At 48.8% G+C, this 17838-nt stretch overlaps 1 protein-coding gene across 2 annotated transcripts in view; it reads left to right on the top strand.

Moving 5' to 3' along the window:
- COPG2 (COPI coat complex subunit gamma 2) overlaps positions 1 to 17838 on the top strand; it is a 114031-nt gene that overhangs the window by 60319 nt on the left and 35874 nt on the right. For both annotated transcript variants that reach the window (XM_047840322.1, XM_047840325.1), the window contains 8 exons: positions 1000 to 1095; positions 1415 to 1658; positions 4256 to 4331; positions 5152 to 5255; positions 5761 to 5886; positions 7124 to 7186; positions 7611 to 7750; positions 8641 to 8812. In XM_047840322.1, the coding sequence (XP_047696278.1) occupies positions 1000 to 1095; positions 1415 to 1658; positions 4256 to 4331; positions 5152 to 5255; positions 5761 to 5886; positions 7124 to 7186; positions 7611 to 7750; positions 8641 to 8812 (1021 nt within the window). The remainder of the gene's footprint in view (positions 1 to 999; positions 1096 to 1414; positions 1659 to 4255; positions 4332 to 5151; positions 5256 to 5760; positions 5887 to 7123; positions 7187 to 7610; positions 7751 to 8640; positions 8813 to 17838) is intronic.

The following is a 17838-nucleotide window of genomic DNA, read 5'->3' as shown; positions in this document are numbered from 1 at the left end:
AGATCTCATTAGTTACACATGTACATGTTCCCTTTGTATAGTTCAAGATCTCTTCCAGCCTTAGAGATAATACCTTCTCCCTCTAAAAGTAAAGGACAGGGGAACCTAGTTGGCTCAGTTGGTTAAGGGTCCGACTTCAGCTTAGGTCATGATCTCATGGTTCATGGGTTCAAGCCCTACGTCAGGCTCTGTGCTGACAGCTCAGAGCCTGTACCCTGCATCAGATTCTGTGTCTCCCTCTCTCTCTGCTCCTCTCCCGCTCATGCTCTCTCTCGCTCGCTCTCTCTGTCTCAAAAATAAATAAACATTAAAAAAAAAAAAACTGGGTTGCTTGGGTGGCCCAGTCAGTTAAGCGTCTGACTTCGGCTCAGGTCATGATCTCACGGTTCGTGGGTTTGAGCCCTCCCCCCACAGAAGAAGGGTTCTTCTGTAATGAGAGCTACCGTAGCCCTTTTCGCATTGCCCTCTGGGAACCGGGGCCGAGGATACTGCCCCCAGATGCTGATGCTCTAACTACTGCCATTGCTGTGAGTATTTAGCCGCCCATCTCTGATCCAGGAGTCCCGTGTTTTCTCTCCCAGCAATCCGTGAAATTGCAGACTAACGTGTTAGCTTGCAAGTAGGGTAAAATTTCACACCCTACTTACTTCTCGACACTGGTCTTTAAAGTTAAGTTGTGGTAACATTTTCCTAGAAACCATTTTGTGAACTAGTTCCTCAGTAACTCTTTCTTCTACGGAAATCGGTCTGTTTACGCTTTTTCTCGTCACTGTTGACTTTAAAATTTTTCTGGGCATATGGGCTTGGAGCAAGGGGATGGGGTCTCTTGAAAACCGTTGTTTATTTTCCTTTGAGCCCTCCTCCCCGATCCTTCACGGAGAAGCCTTATTGCCATTTGAGGTAACTACAGCGCCTTCTTAGCTTGCGGCCAGTAAGAGGCAAAGTGTGCCTCGTAGCTAAAGCTGTAGAGACGAGCATCCTTTCTGTGTTTTTCTACAGGTGGTGGTTGTACAGGCAATCAGTGCTCTCTGCCAGAAATACCCTCGAAAGCACAGCGTCATGATGACTTTCCTCTCCAACATGCTCCGAGATGATGTAGGTAGACAAGACACATTCTCCTCATAGAAAGTTGCTCTCTCAAATTCTTACCGATTCCCATGAGATCCCATCCGTCGTTATTTAAAACAGCTTTATCCTCTCAGCATGCCTCCGAAATAGTGTGCTTAATTCTGGTTGCTGTCTTCTCATCACTAAACATGCTGTTGTTATAGCACTGGGAGCCCAGACACTTTTGCTTCTTTCAGAAGGGAAAGGAAAGGAAATTTGAATATGATAAGCCTGAGCCTCGGAGTTAGAAGCATTTCTTCAAAAAGCGTCCTCCTCCGAATGAATGGCAAGTTTTCTCTTTTGCCAGGGAGGCTTTGAATATAAGCGCGCCATCGTGGACTGCATAATCAGCATTGTGGAAGAGAACCCCGAGGGTAAAGAAGCCGGTCTAGCCCACCTTTGTGAATTCATCGAGGACTGTGAGCACACTGTTCTGGCCACTAAGATTCTACACTTGTTGGGCAAAGAGGGCCCCAGAACGCCCGTCCCCTCCAAGTATATCCGCTTTATCTTTAATAGGGTCGTACTGGAGAACGAGGCTGTCAGAGCTGGTGAGTCACTGGAACGCTGGTACCGACGGGACTCCTAATCCCCTGAAATGCTTATTAACTCGGGGGGGGGGGGGGGGTGGTGATGAAATTGGAAAATGAAGTTGCGAGGTCTGAGTGAGGGTGGGGGCTTGGGACCTACTCGGGCCAGATAACGCAGCTCTTGGTTGGCGCTCGGTTTCCATCCGGATTTCTGCTGCTGGTTAGAGACAGATAACTCTTGACGTTCAGTCTGATAGGAATGCTGTGATGGCATCAGGTGGTTTTTTTCAGACTTAGAGCCATTAGTATGAAGTGTGTGTGTGTGTGTGTGTGTGTGTGTGTGTGTGTGTGTTTAAATGACTTTTTCAAGAGATCTTAGGACATTTTTTTTTTTTTACTTCCTCCTCTGTAATCATTCCTTCCCCTGAGCATATGAACAGGTGAAAAGCTCTCCTATTAAAAATATAAACTGGGGCACCTGGGTGGCTCAGTCGGTTAAGCGTCCGACTGCAGCTCAGGTCATGATCTCGCGGTTCGTGAGTTTGAGCCCCTCGTCGGGCTCTGCGCTGACAGCTCAGAGCCTGGAGTCTGCTTCGGATTCTGTGTCTCCTTCTCTGTCTCTGTCCCTCTCCCGCTTGTTCTTGTTCTCTCTCCCTCAAAAAATGAATAAATATTCAAGAAAATTTATAAAAAATATATATATAAACCTTCCTCTGATGCACTGTTTCTTACTAGGTATTGACTATACCTCCCCTGTCAGGTAAACTTGAAGCAGCCATTACTAACTGCCTCTGTGAATTTATTCCCCATTTTTTCTTCAACGCACGATAAACTGGCTCTCTCCCTTAAAAGCCCTCCGAAGCTAATTTTTAAAATTACCGATAAGCTAGTTGGAAAATCAAGTTCTTACCTTTGTTCACCTCCTTCGGCCTGAATGAGTGGCTGAACACATCTTGAAACTCTCCGCTCGGTGTCCACGAGAGCCCGTGACTTCCGTCCCTCCCCGGTCTGATTTGTAAGGCTTCTCTTTCGTTCCTTAAAATGCTCGCTTCCCTTGGGGGTCTGTCTTACCAACTTAAAAATACACCCTCAAAAAATACACACTTGAGAATACACACACTTCGTACTAATGGCTATAACGCTGTCTTTTGTGGGGGTCGTTTTCCGAGCTCCACCGCTATGCCGTGGCATTGCGGTCCCGGGTCTCTTTCCTGAACTTGTATGCCCCTGTCTAAGGCACTTCAGATGCAACCCAAATGGAAGTCCTCACTTTTACCATCCACTCAGCCGTGAAGACGGAAGCGTATTCTGCCGTTTTAGAAGCCCCATCGGCTCCCTGACAGAGTCACGTCAACTCCGCCGCCTTAGCGTTTCTGCATTCTCTCTTTTCTGTTTCCCCAAATGCTGGTGTAGGCCCTCCTCCATTTCAGATGACCGCCTAGTCCGACCGCATGGTAGTCTCACAGGGGTCCATTCTGTTCTCCACACCTGGCTTCCAAAATGGCCTTGGCGCACAGAGTCCGCTTACGAACAGCCAGTTCGTAATGCGCCCTGTTACAAATACGCAGGTGTGCCCCGTATTCGACGTCCGGTCATGAGAAGCGTGAGGCTCAAGCGTACCTGTTTCGTCGTGTCACTGCCTCCCCCTGCCTTGGATTTGTTCTCTCTACCTGTGGCGCTCCTTCCCCGCCCTTTCCCTCCGGCTAACTTGACTTGTCCCCTCAAGTTTTAGCGCAGGTAGCAAGCGTCCATCCTTGGGTCACTTCTCCAGCAATTCTGATTTAGGTTCCTCTCTCTCTTCTCACGTAGCATCCTGGATGTAGTTCTGCCGTGGACTTTACCACGTTGTCATTGTCTCTTTACTTACCTGTCTTCTCCACTAGAGTCCAACTCCCTGAGATCAGGGACTGTGTCTTTTCTCTTTCTACCCCCGGCACCACTCCCGACAAAAGTTAGGTAAGCAATAAATCTTTTCCTGAATGGAGTGAATTTAATAGTAGAGTTGCTTTTTATGCTTGGGGCTGGTTGTTTGTGTTAGAGCTTAATTACGTCACTGTGGTATACAGGGGGCTGTGGTCAGAGTGGAGGAAGGCCTATTTATATATATATACACACATATATATATACACATACATATATATATGTATATGTATATGTATATATATGTATATATGTATGTGTATATATATGTATATATACATATATATGTATATATGTATGTATATATACATACATATATACATATACATATATATGTATATATGTATGTATATATATACATACATATATACATATACATATATATGCATATATGCACATATATACATATATATATATACACACACACACACACACACACACACACGATTCTTTTTTCTCAGGGCACAGAGAATTTTCCTATCCATAGCTGTCTTGGGCCTGCAGATTTCTAGTTAGGCTTAAATGGGTCAAAGAGATAAAATCAAGAAATACACAAATTAAGAGAGTTTATTCCCACTGAACGCGGGGAAGCTTCTTTTTTTGGTTTTTGTTTTGTTTTTCGTTTTTTGAATAATTACTGCGCAACCCTGAGAAACCAATACAGTATTTATGTTGTTCTGTTTTATGCTTCATTGTAGCTGCTGTGAGTGCTTTGGCTAAATTTGGGGCTCAAAATGAGAATCTTCTCCCAAGCATCCTTGTCCTCTTACAAAGGTAAGTATGTCTTTTTTTTTTTTTAAGGACGCCATATGACTGAACAGACAATGCTTCATTGTACCATATCAAATGTTTCGTGGAGCCTAAGAGTAGAACTGATGGAATAAGTCAGGGGCGAATGGCATTTTTGTTATCTTTCTAGTAATTGTGTGTGCACACGTAGATTTGATTTTGACTTTCTCCCGTGGAGTTTGAGGAAGTGACTTAAATATATGTGCCTCCATTTGCAGAATAGGGGCCAACTTCAAAGTGATTCACTATGGAGAGTTGAAAAATCAGCTTTTCGTGGTTTCCATGGTTCCCTACTTGATGAGGAAAAGATCTGCTTTGGCAAATACTCTGTGATTACATCTTATAATTGAAGCAGAAAAATTATAAGCTAAAGGCTGGCTGGTTGAAATAAAACAAATTGCCATTTGAGTAGTCACAGTGGCTGGATTCTGAATCCTTTTTAGTATCCTTAGAAAGCATAATGGTCCCATCTCTTAATGATGAAGAAGTCTGAGTCTTTACCAGGGTCATGTGGCTGCATATTCAAGACTAGACTCCAACCCGCTATCTCATGTTTTTGTATTCTTCCTAATCATTTTAATGCCTGCTTACGTAATGCTTCTGGTTCATAAAGACCCTATTTCTTTACCAGTTCAGGACAGTCTCCCAAATTTATGGAGATTGTAGGATCCACTGTTGGCTGTTGAGCTCTTTTCCAAAGGTAGTGTCAGATAGCCTGCTCTGTGTCGTCCGGGTATGGTGGGAAAGAAAGCTCTCGGAAAATTTGAGGGTGCTGTGACAGGCCTCTTCTGTGTCCCCTGGACAGGTGTATGATGGATACTGATGATGAGGTTCGGGACAGAGCTACTTTCTATCTGAATGTGCTGCAGCAAAGGCAGATGTCGCTGAATGCTACCTACATCTTCAACGGTCAGTGAGAGCCAGGAATGGAGACAAATACGTTTTTGGTCCCCAAATGGCATCTTGGAAGCATTATCTTGTGATCTGCATTAAGAGCCGACTTCACTAGGCACATGCTTGTCGTTTGTCTTTGCATGCGCTTCCATTTCTAGGGGAACCGAAAGTATGTAAGGGCCCGGAGAGCACTGCTTGTTGCTGGTTCTCCTTGAACTTCCTCTGGATTGGCTCTACCTTTTCCCTCTATGTTACGGTTGTTCCCGCGTGGCTAAGTTGCTTTCTTTCCTGGAAGGTACTTCTGATTTGTTGGATATCTTGATGCTCTGCTCCCATGCTTCGTTGGGCAAAATTAGAAGGCAGTCTTATAAGACAGCTTCATTTTTAACCATTTAAGTTATAAAGTCTGTGGCTTAATCCTTCTCTTTCTTCAGAAAGCTTAGATAAATACTACACATCTGGGCCTGTCTGGATCCTAGGATTGGCAAGGAGTTAGAATGCTGAGATTTCTATTTTGTAGGCCTCGCTGTCTCTGTGCCGGGGATGGAGAAAGCCTTACACCAGTACACGTTGGAGCCTTCAGAAAAGCCCTTTGACATGAAATCCATTCCTCTTGCTATGGCTCCTGTCTTTGAACAGAAAGCAGGTAACGGGAACACTTTACTGTTAGTTTTCCTATGTGTGAGTGATTTTGCACCAGTGAAATATGCTGTTAGTATATTTTCACAAAGACTTCTTTGATTTGTTTCATCGTCGCTCCTGAATCTTATGGAACTAACGTGGATTTTTTTTTTATGTTTATTTATTTAGAGAGCAGGGAGGGGCAGAGAGAGAGGGAAACAGAGAATCCCAAGGAGGCTCTGCACTGTCAGCACAGAGTCCCGACGTGGGGTTTGAACCCACGAACTAACTGTGAGATCATGACCTGAGCCAAAATCAAGAATTGGAGGCCTAACCGACTGAGCCACCCAGGCGCCCCTGGGTGTGTTTTTTATTTTTTATTATTTTTTTTTAATCTTTATTTTTGAGAGAGAGAGACAGAGGCATGAGTGGGGGAGGGGCAGAGAGGGAGGGAGACAGAATCGGAAGCAGGCTCCAGGCTCTGAGCTGTCAGCACAGAGCCCGACGCGGGGCCCGAACCCACGAACCGCGAGATCATGACCTGAGCCGAAGTCAGACGCCCAACCGACTGAGCCACCCAGGCGCCCCGGATGTATTTTTTTAATTAGGGTTTTTAAAAGTTTTTTCCTGGCTTTCTCATAGAGTATGAAACATGACCCAGATTGAGTTTTTTCTTCTCTCGCTGCTAAGTGTTCCCGCGTGTGAAGTTCGTGGTCACTGCGTGTCTCAGGGCAGTGACTATGCTGCCAGCTGCCGTTTTTATTTTCTGAGATTGGGAAATTCTTAATTTTGCTACCGGAGGCTTGTTGTGAAAGAACGTATGGCACAAGCTCATAAAAAATATTCCCAAAGACTATCTCACTTTAAAACTCAAAAAAGAAAAGAGTTTAGTGGCTCGAGGTGAGGAGGAGAGAGATCTTCTAACCTTCCACATTCTCAGTTTTTCTATTATGACACAACTCATCTTTCTGTCTCGGTCATGAGGTCTGTTGTATAAATTGCGCCTTTTAGTAGTTTGGTTTTTTTGGGACATGCTGGTCCCTTTAAAGCAAATTCTGGATTTTTAGGGCCACTGATTATTTCACAAACTACATTCACTAAATACATTTCAATATGAGCATCTCTCTGAAAAGGGGGACAGAGAACCGACTGGTATAATTTAGGGAATAGCTCCTTGTACATCCGCTAGAAGTTTCTGTCTGCGTTTTTTAGCTTGACAGTGGGCGGGAGGCTCATTTGACTGTTCACATCTGTCTTTGCAGAAATCACACTCGTGGCTACCAAGCCAGAGAAGCTGGCTCCTTCCAGGCAAGACATTTTCCAAGGTATGATGATTTAATGGGTAGAAGTAATAGTCTCGCACCCCAGGCACGGTAAATATAATGAAGTCGACTACTTTTATTCAAGTTGATTAATTCTCAGCCCTGGAAACCTTTGTGCGAATCATTTATCGTCATGAGTGGCGGCTACCTGGAATCCCTGGGACTTTTCAATTTCCAACTGCTAAGTCACTAGGAGGGTTGTTCTTACGAGGTGTCTTGGTTAATGGGGAACTCAAATTTTACAATACTAGGAATTTATTTGTTTTTCTTCGTAGTAATTCAATAGATAAACTCTCATAAAAGATGACTTCACTAACGCTCGGGGACATTCTAGTAGAGCCTTCCAACTGTTAGTGAAGCAGCGGCAACTTAAAACATTTGAGGCACCTCTGTGACTTTCTTCTTTTTTTTTTTTTTTCCTTGAAAGAACAATTGGCCGCCGTTCCCGAGTTTATGAACCTAGGACCCTTGTTCAAGTCTTCGGAGCCTGTTCAACTTACAGAAGCAGAGACAGAATATTTTGTTCGTTGTATCAAGCACATGTTTACCGATCACATCGTGTTCCAGGTGAGAGAAGGGCTATCCCGGCTCCCGCCCTGGCTCCGTGTGCTTTAGAGATGAGTATCGACTCCCCTTTGGTGTATGATTCTAGTTTATGATTATGATTTTACTGAGCAGTAACTTGGCCTCATTTCTGGGTTTTTTCCCTGACTCAGTAGCTGTAGAAATGCCTTCGTATGATGGTTAAACTTTATTTATTTTTTATTTTTTTAATTTTTTAATTTTTTTTTATTTTTTATTTTTTTCAATCTCAAAATCAATGACGGTTAAACTTTAAAAGGACGTAAAACCGAGATGTCTGAAGTAGCTGGCACAACATCAAGTATAACCTATTAAAAAATAACCCTCAGGGCTGCCTGGGTGGCTCAGTCGGTTGAGCGTCCGACTTCGCTCAGGTCACGATCTCACGGTCCGTGAGTTCGAGCCTCGTGTCGGGCTCTATGCTGACAGCTCAGAGCCTGGAGCCTGCTTCAGATTCTGTGTCTCTCTCTCTCTCTGGCCCTCCCCCCGTTCATGCTCTGTCTCTCTCTGTCTCAAAAATAAATAAATGTTAAAAAAAAATAATAATAACCCTCATTTAACATCAGGGTAAATTAAGTGGCTTGTTCCAAGAACTTGGATTTCAGTTTGCTTCTTAGCTGTCAGACTTCTCCCGTCTTGTTCCGTAGACCGCAGTCTCAGGAAGAAGCAAAAAAACTGATGAATAATACAAACAAAAAGAACTCAAGGCTGTCGTGTTGCCTCGAGAGAAGTCTTAGGAGGGGACCTGCAGGACAGTGTAGACAGGAAAGGGACAGTGGGGCCCAGAACAGAGTTGTGGATTATGGGTGGGAAGGAACAACTTGCTGGAAATCAGTTCTTCTCCACCATAGCTTTTCTGTCTGCTCACTTTCCAGTTTGAATGCACCAATACTCTCAATGACCAGCTGCTGGAGAAAGTGACAGTGCAGGTGGAACCATCAGATTCCTACGAAGTGCTGTGCTGCATCCCAGCCCCCAGCCTCCCTTATAACCAACCAGGAATATGTTACACTCTTGTTCGTTTGCCTGATGATGATTCGACAGCAGGTACTAACCCACAGAAGGGAGGAGATAAGGTTCAGAACGCAGGGCAACTTGAGCTCTTAAACGCCTGGGCAGGTGTTTGGGGGTCAGGAATATGGTCCTCTTCCAGAATTACATGCAATGCCAATGATGGTATATTTGTGTTGATAAAATTAACTCCTGCAGAAATACCAACTTTATGACCAGGTCTCTAAGTAACACTTGCGGGACGTTTAAACTGAACGTATACGGCGGTGGCTCCGAAAGGAGCCCGTGCTTTCTGTTGTAACAGTGTGACCACGAACGAGGGTTCGTGTACCTGGTGTCGCCTGTGAAGGATCGTAGCCTACTTCTCAAGATTTTTGGGGGGGGCCTCCTAAGGACTTTATATTCGGTAGCTCCGTGGTATTTTAAGATCATCATTTCTGGGGGTCCTACAGCACAAGTCTGAGAGTAGGACTCATCCTGACGAGTGGCTTAGCCAGCCTCTGTATCTCCACATTTGGGAAGGGCACTGGAAGTCTCTCCTTGGCCCATATGCGCTCTTGACGGAGGGGTGGGGAGACCTCTGAAGGAGAGCCAACGGCTAGGGCCGACAGGATGTACAAACTTGGGGTTTGAGGTCTTGTGACCGACCTCTCCGAATGAATGTCAAGTATTTGTTGCACTTGATTTTCTTTTCCCGTTTTCCCACCTGAGCTCTAATCGGATTCACTCCGACACTGTTACCCAGTTTCTACAGAAATAAGCACACGTATCGCATTGATGTTTTCAACAATTTTTATTACTAGTACAGGAAAAAACAATTTTTACTACCAGTACACGAAAAAACAATTTTTACTACCGGTACAGGAAAAAACAGAAGTTAACAAAATTAACAAATACTGGGGAAGTTACAGAGTTACAAGAAATCGTAAAAGTACTAGTAAATAGTTATCCCTGGTCATCATTCAGTTCCGTCTGGGGCTTAACCTGCCTTCTCTTAGCCCCTCTCCCAACTCCCTTTTCAGATGTTGGTTCTGGGAGCCCCTGCCCAATCTCCTCTGCGTCGGACGATAGACCAGGCTACTCACTCTAGCACGAGGTAGATTCAAGTTGGCACCGTTGCTGGGTCTGAATCCCAGGTGGTTCCCTCTGGCCCTAGTCGGACCTACACTTCTATCCTGCAACCACCCCGGATCCATAACCCCCTGGGTAGGAAGGCACTTTCTTATCTGGCCTTCAATATTTCTCCTTCAAGCATTAGGCCATCTGGCTTTGACTTCTAATTACCTCCTTGATCCCTTTATGAAGTTCCTCTAGCTCCATCCCCTTCCGGCTTCACTTTCTCTCCTGGTCTGTTTCCCTCTGGTTACATTTGTCGAAAGTATGTCCACCAGCCACCAATGAAATTGGCTGGACTGTGCTCTTCAGTAAAGCTAGCTTTATTTTCCCTTGGTCCAAACCAGTATCTGGGCCCAGGCTTAACACAGCCCTGGGCTTCAGCCATCATCCTGGGAAACTGCACTGCATCATTGTTCCCCCCCCCCCCCCCATAGCCACCTCTCCTTTTCTCAAAAGTCCTCCCCTTATTGTACTTCTAAGGTTTCTGGTTTTTAAGGGATGCCATTACTTTGCAACTTAATTTTAAAGGGAAGCAAAATGCTGAACTCACTGAAGAATCAAGCCCTTCCCAGCTGAGAATGCGAGCTCCTCCCAATTCCCCAGGCTCACTTGGATAACTAAGTCAGGTGCCTCACACCCCAGGGAGTGGTCTTAACAGAATACAACAGATACAACTTTACAATATCAAAATACAGAAAACAACAATATTGAAAGTACAGAAATTACATTGTACAGGAGCAAACCACGATAAGAAAAAACATTTCTACCAAGAGAGGAAGTATCGGGAAGGTTTCCTCACCCCTCCTTTCTAAGGAGTTACTTTATTTTGAAAACACAGATCTTACAAATTAGCCCAGAGGTTTCAACCTTTGGTCTGCTGGCTATGGACTCTTTTGCTTGATGGTGTGTTAGTATTTTGTTCATAAAAATTTGGCACTTGGAGAGTTTTCTTTGTTCTCTGTTAAGCTTGGCAAAGGGTGTTCTGATTGGTGTTGAACTGTTTATAGCTATAAACTCTTGTCCTTGCGTCTTGGAGAAAAGAAATGGAGTTTTGTCTCGACGGTCGGACTTTTAAAATTTAATTGTTAGTAGTCGATTTTTAGTCGACCCATCGTATACCTGCTTAAAATCAAACTCCTTTCTATTCTTCAGCCTTGGTCAGAAACTCTAACATTTTTAACCTATGGCCAATTCAAAGTCTTTGCTGTGCAAAGAACAGAAGTGAAATACCAGGACATAGATGGTAATAAGAGTCTTTCACCACCACCACCACCACCACCCCGTTTTTGTTTTTTTTTGTTTTGTTTTTTTTTTGCTTTTTTCTTTTTTTTTTTTTTTTTTTTTTTTTGCGTTTTCCCCATTGCAAATACTGTGAATTTTTCTAATCACCTGAAGATCTATATATCACTTCTACTTATTTCAAAAAGTATATTTGCCATACAATCTCACACACACACACACACACACACACACACACACACAAAGAAATTCTACAGACTGATTTTTTTCAACTTGAACACTGTATATCATAATAGAAAGGAATATAGGTTTTGGGGAGAGACAGATTGGGATCTGGATCTGCTACATACGGACTGGGTAACTTGGACAAATTCTTAGATTTCCATAAGCATGTTAGGATTGTCGTAAAGATGAAATGAAACTAAATAAGGTGATTAGCATGGTGCCAGACACATAGTAAACACTCAATAAACAGAAGCTGTTGTTTCGGTCGTGGAACTATGCACTTTCTGCCTTTATCCTCTTTAAAATCAAGTCTTCCACGGTTCATAGGACATACCCTCTGACCTCCAGGAAGTGGTTCCCATGGTTATCTTGGTCTGTGCTATATCTTTAAACTTTCTCACTCCCCCTTACTTTATATGTGGGCAAAAAATCTAAACGCCATCTGATAAAATGTACTCGAGCCCCACATCAAGATGGTCCCGTAAATCCTCCCCTCAAACCACGGGCCGTTTGTGGGAAGCTGACCATTATCCCAGGTCTCTATTCAGTTAGTCCTACCGGTCTTCAGTCCTCCGGCCACTCCTCCTTTATGCAGACATGCTTAGAAAAGCCTTCAGGGCAGCGTTCTTTCTTCGCACCCTTTCCCATTCAGCAACTTGCTTTCCTCTGAAGGTTTACTGCACCCCGAGAGCACAGACTACTGGTATGTGCAACGTTCTAGCACCGTTTCCCCCACCCGACCTCTAGGATGCCCCCTGCCTGTTGAGCTTTTTGTTCCATTGTGATTCACAACCACTGTGACCCCCTATATTGCTTTTATTATTGGACTGTCAGGCCTTGCGTGCCTCTCCAAGCATTTTCACTCATTTAAATAACTCCCTTAAAAAGTCTTCAACAGAAGATACCCATCCGAAGATCCAGTTTAATAGTCCAGGGGTAGGAGCCTCTTTTCTCTGTCATTAGGGACGCCGCCTCCCACGTAACAATTCGTAACTGTGCTCGACTCGGTACCTGCACCTCCTTGGCCTCCGTCTGCTCTTGAGCTATCGCAGGATTCCGATGGGCTCCTACCTCTTACGAATCTGTGGTCTCCATCCTATTACTTGGCGTTCGATATCAGTAATATAACTCCCGACACTATGAACGGTTGCAACTAAGTAAAATCCGCATCAGAGTTGTTCACTTTTACCCACCTCCGGCCACTCACAGGGATCCTTAGTCCCGGCCCCTCGGGAAACCTGGCCCTTTTCCAAGCTAAGCACGTAATCCGTGTTTTTGCTCAGACCTTTAAAAAGTAGGATAGGTCGAAATTGTCGTTCAACCACCGCTTCCCTCTGCCTTGATCACTGGAATCTGTATCCATCCAGCCTTAGGATCCATACTCCTCCAGTCTGACCCACGAGCTGGACCAACATTCCCAGTTTCAGATCTCCTCTCACCTGCCCCTCCTCCTTGCACCCGCCCTGGCTTTCCTCAAACGCTGAAATTTCTAACATTCCCGCTGTGCGGCTTTCAGCCCGTCTCCCCATCCTGTCCCTCGCCACACCGTGGTCAGGGTACAAACCTTTGTTGCTGCCGTTCTTAAACGATAACCCCTCTCCACGATGCACCACAGAGGTGGCATATCCGCTCATTTCCTCTTTTCCCTCTTTTGACTGTAGGGAAGAGACCTCTGCTTGGTCGTAGCACTCAGGCCGGGTTCCACTCGGGAACTTCCTCCTTAACCTACTCTCATCACTCCAAATTCCTCTAATGACTTACTCGCACCTTCAGCTCTGGACACCAGAAGCACTGGAGGATTGCAGCCGGTGCCCTCCGTCCGGGCTTCGCTTCCCGAACGTAGCTCTGGACGGCCGCGCGTTCTCCCGAGTCGGCCAGCTTCCACGCGATTACGTGACAGTTTGCAGGCAGCCACCTGTTTCTCTACAACAATTTATGTTTACGTATTTCTCCCAGTTCCCTTTATCCCGTTAACTGTGATCAAGCTGACAGGCAGCACTGTGGATCATCACCATTATGATGTTGCTCAATAGTTGCGAGATTACTTAGTTAAGTCTACTGTCAGCTTAATTCCAATTTCATTTCAGCCACTTCTTTCCACTTTTCCTCCGCTCCCTTCCGTTGGAAAAACAGCGAACGTATAAATGGCGCGTCGCCGTCTGTGGCATTCACGGTTACCGGCGCCCAGTGCCGTTCCTTTCAAAGTCCAAGTGATGGCACCGTGCCGATGTGGCTTTATTCGGCTGTAAATATTCTGTAATATTCTACACTGTCTGCCATTCATTCCCTGCCCCCCCCCCCCCAGCCTCTCCTGCCCTACCTGCGAGGCCCTCACCTGCCCCTTCTCACTCTTGCCCCTCGGGCCACCTCTCCCCCACTATGTTCTCCCACCTGCTGCAGGCTGCTCGCCTGATGGGCCTCCAGGGCCCGCCCCCCTGCCTGTCCTGCTCTGCTTGTCTACCACACACATGACATCGGAACCGTCCCGCTGCCTGAGCCACGTGACGTTCCTTCAGCTACCCTCTGAGTCGTCGAGCTGCTTCCGCCGTCCTCTCTGCTGTGTGCTCCCTGCTCGCTCCCTCACCCTCCACTCAACTCACCTCCGTCATCTCTGCTTCAGACATACGGTACTGAACCCGCACGCTCCCCCGCCAGCCCTGCTCACGTCCTGTGGACCCACACCCTGCTGACCGCCTGGGCCCCACACACGTCCCTCCCGCGACCTTTCCTGTTTCCACTCGGACCCCTTCGTTGCACACTCTTCCTACAGTGCTCTCCGGGAGCCTGTTCCTCTGACTCTGCTTCCTCTTTCCTTTCACTACAGCATTTTCCCTTGCACTCGGCCTCCACCTGCAGAGAGCCCTGGGTCCTCCTGCCTCCCTGGCAGCATCTCTCCCCCAGATGATCAGCCCTGTGGTCTCCTGTCCCGCCTGCCCCTTCCTTCTGCGTGGACAGCCCGCCCCGTGCTCTGTGCTCACGGTGCTCACAGAACTTCCTCTTGATCGCCATTCTCCTCTCTCTCAGCCCGAGTCCTGAAGCGTCCCTAGCTCTGGGAACACCACTTTGGCACGCCACTCCCTACACGCGGACCGTGAATCCGCACCCAGCCCCCAATGGGCCAGGTGCCCTCTCGGCTACATCCATCTGCTCGCTGTCTACCTGGTCCCACGTCCCTTCCCCCGTGTCTGACAGTCCTGACTCTGATGTCGCCATGCACCCCCGGCTCAGGGGCTCATCTGCTCAAGCTTCACCTCTCCGCCCGCCCTCCACTCTGCCCCTGCCACCCAGCGATTCTCACCCGAGGACGCGTGACCCCCAAGACCGCCTATCAGCATCATCATCGGGCCGTGGTTTTGGGGTTTCTTTTTGTGTTTTGTTTGGTTTTGTGTGTGTTGGAGCGGAGCACTGCTCCCCCTCAGATGTTTTGATAGGCCTGCCTTGGGGGCCGCGCCCACAGCCCCCCTCGGGTGAAAACCACCCCCCCCATCCTCGGGAAGAACCACTGCGGTGGAAGCCCAGCTCACTCCCCGGGCCGCGCTCCCCGGGCACCGCCTGTCACCTTCTCCTTCCCTCGGTTGCCATTGGCACCCTGAACAGTTAACAGCGTTCCTCACATTCCCAACAGTTCCCCACACCGACACCGACCCGGCTTTATCCTCTTGGAAGCACCGCATTCTTTGAGCATGTGGTCCCGACACCCGCTGTGCCCCCAGCCCTGTCTGCACGAGAGCATCGTTCTGTTCACACCCTCCCGCCCTCAGCCTTGAGGACTTACCGGCAACGTGACCGTATCTTTGGGCCAATACTGGTTTATCTCCGTGCGTGCCGCTGGCTCCTTCCCTAGGTTACCTCTCCTCATTTCAGACCCGTGACACCGTCCCCTCACCGTGGTCCTCACGTCCGTCTGGGATTCCTGCCCAGCAGACCTGCCACCGTCCCTGCAGCTCCTGTCCTGTGTCCTCTCTGGGTAGACACGCTGGTCTTCCCCAGCCTCGCTTCAGTCTGTGGTCATCACCCCCAACGTTGGACGTCTAGATGGGTTGCGAGCTCAGTTTAAAACGTGGTTTTCTCTGTGCCTGGAGCTTCGCCAATGTCTCCCACACCCCTCTGCACATACACCCCATTAATCCCAACCCTGCCCTCCCGTCCAACCCAACTGCCGTCCCCACCTCCCACCCCATCCCCACCGGATCCGTAGTAAAGAGCCTGGCTGGAAAGTTCTACTCTGACCACAACATTCAAGGCTGTAGGGGCGGCCCCTGCCACCACCCCTTTGCTACTCTTCCTTCCCCACGCCACTGCTCCCGCTGGCTGGCCCGGAGCCCTGGACGCGCCTCCAGCAGGCACGTCGAGAAGTGCCAGGGTGCAGACGCTGCCACCTCCCTCTTCTCCGCCCAGCCTGTTGGCGGCCAGCCTGCCTCCCTTCCATGCTCCCCTCTCCTTTGTCCCCTGGGGGTCCCCTTCACCTTGCCCGTCCCTGAGACGTGACCCTCCTGTCACACTGCATCAAGGCCCCATTTTCACATTCCTTCCCCTTCCCTCCTCAGCCCCCGGAGAGCACCCCGCCTCTTCTCTAGGCCCCGCGCCTCTCAAAGCTCCCGAAAGCCTGTCATGTCGTCGCATTGGGTCATCCCTTCACCATTGGGAGGTGCTCCCTCCCGGGACCTGCTCTCAGTTCATACCCTTTCCATCCCCTCAACAGGCCATGTTCTCTCTGAACCCACCTGCTGGCGCTCGTCCGGTCCTTCCACTGGCTCTGACCACCGCCCCCCCTTTAGGCTCCCTTCTTGTCCCCTAGCCTCACCCCACCTCACCTTCCTTCCTCCTCTCTTCCCTTTTCGATCAAGCCCTTGCCCACCGGACTTTACACCAGGCCTGCGCTTTGAGCTCGTCCTCCTTCCCTCACCTCCCCTGCTTCCATTCCTTCGCCACCGGGTCCCCTGATGCACCCCTGCCCGTCACGCTTGCCCTCCACACCCCACTGACACGGTCCAGATCCCCCTTTGCCCTCCTTCCCTCTTGGCCACGTGCGGATGTCAGCCCCCCCCCACCCTCGTTCTCCATCCAGTAAGCCCTGCTGCCTCTGTTGTCCGCCACATCAAGCCTCTAAAACAAGGGTCCCCAGACCTCACCAGCCCACCCCTTGCTCTCCCTCCGTGCCCCTCCGCCGCCGACATCTTCTTCGATAGACCCAGGGCATCGTGCTGGGTTAAAGGTCACTTCTTACCTGCTTCCCTGTAGAGGCTCTGCTGGGTGCCAGACCTCCACCCCCCCCCCCCCCAGCCTTCCTGATGTAGCATACACAGAATTAGTTATTGCTACAAACCGTCACTTCTGCCTCGGTTACTGTGCACTCCTCCACTCTAAGCAGGTTTTCTACCCACGCACTGGACTCCAGCCGCATGCGTCCATCCCAAGCCCCTGAAGTGACCGGCCAGAGGTCTCTGTGCAGGACGTGTCTTAATGTGGAGTGCTGCCCCTCCCCCTCTGTGTTCTGTCCTTACACAGTTCCTTTCCCACCTGCGTTCGGGGCCCTCGACTTCAAACGCCCTGCCCGTAGCATCTTGGCTATGTTCTGCTCAGCTCTGCTCCTATCATGTGGCCTTATATACCCCACATGCCACTCTGCACCCCCCCCCCAAGCCTTGCTGACGTCCCCAGAGAGGAGCTCCTCAGGCCGCCTCCCTCCTCACAGCACCGCCCTCCTTACCCTTCCTGAGCCCCGTGCGTGCGCATTCGTGAGATTCTCTGCCCTCCTCCGAGCAGCCTGCCCTGCCCTTCCCATTGACCCCCCTGTCCCCACCAATACCCCCCACTGTTCGTGGCTGCTCAGTTTCCACTCTCTCTCCCCCCACTGGATGCAGAAGCACCTCGTGCAGCCTGTCCTCTGCCTCCTCTCCCACCTCTGTCTTCCAGAAACCCTCTACTTCATCCTCAGCATCCAGTACCAGTTCTGCCGTGAATTCAATGGTCTCTTCCTTGATGTCTGCTCCCTTCCGACCCGCCCTCATGCTCCTCTGTGGCCAGGTTCTTGGTCCCCAACCTGCTGTACTGACTCCTTCTGCTGACCCGGTTCTACCCGCTTGTGTCTGCCATCTTGGAGAGAGTGGTTCCTTCTCTTGACTTCTCTCTGACCTTTCATTGCCTCAATCTTTCTTTTGCGAACAGGGTTGTTCCTGCCCTTTAAATGGGCCTCTGCCCCTACTACCTCACCTTCCACCTCTCCCATGTTCCTCTCTTGGCATACCTGCACTGTTCTTCCTGCACGGGCTTCCTCAGGACCTTGTCCACACCCGGGGGCACAGTTCCTGGATGCCTCTCGTCCGCTCCCTCCCCCGGGCCCTCTGCCATCCCTCTCGGCACAGGACATTCGTTCCCTGCCCCCCACCCCCAGCCTCGCCTGCCCTACCCGCGAGGCCCTCACCTGCCCCTTCTCGCTCTGGCCCCTCGGGCCACCTCTCCCCCACCATGTTCTCCCACCT

The sequence above is a fragment of the Prionailurus viverrinus genome, chromosome A2, assembly GCF_022837055.1.
Source record: "Prionailurus viverrinus isolate Anna chromosome A2, UM_Priviv_1.0, whole genome shotgun sequence".
Taxonomy (NCBI): domain Eukaryota; kingdom Metazoa; phylum Chordata; class Mammalia; order Carnivora; family Felidae; genus Prionailurus; species Prionailurus viverrinus.
This window is presented reverse-complemented; position numbering and strand designations above follow the sequence as displayed.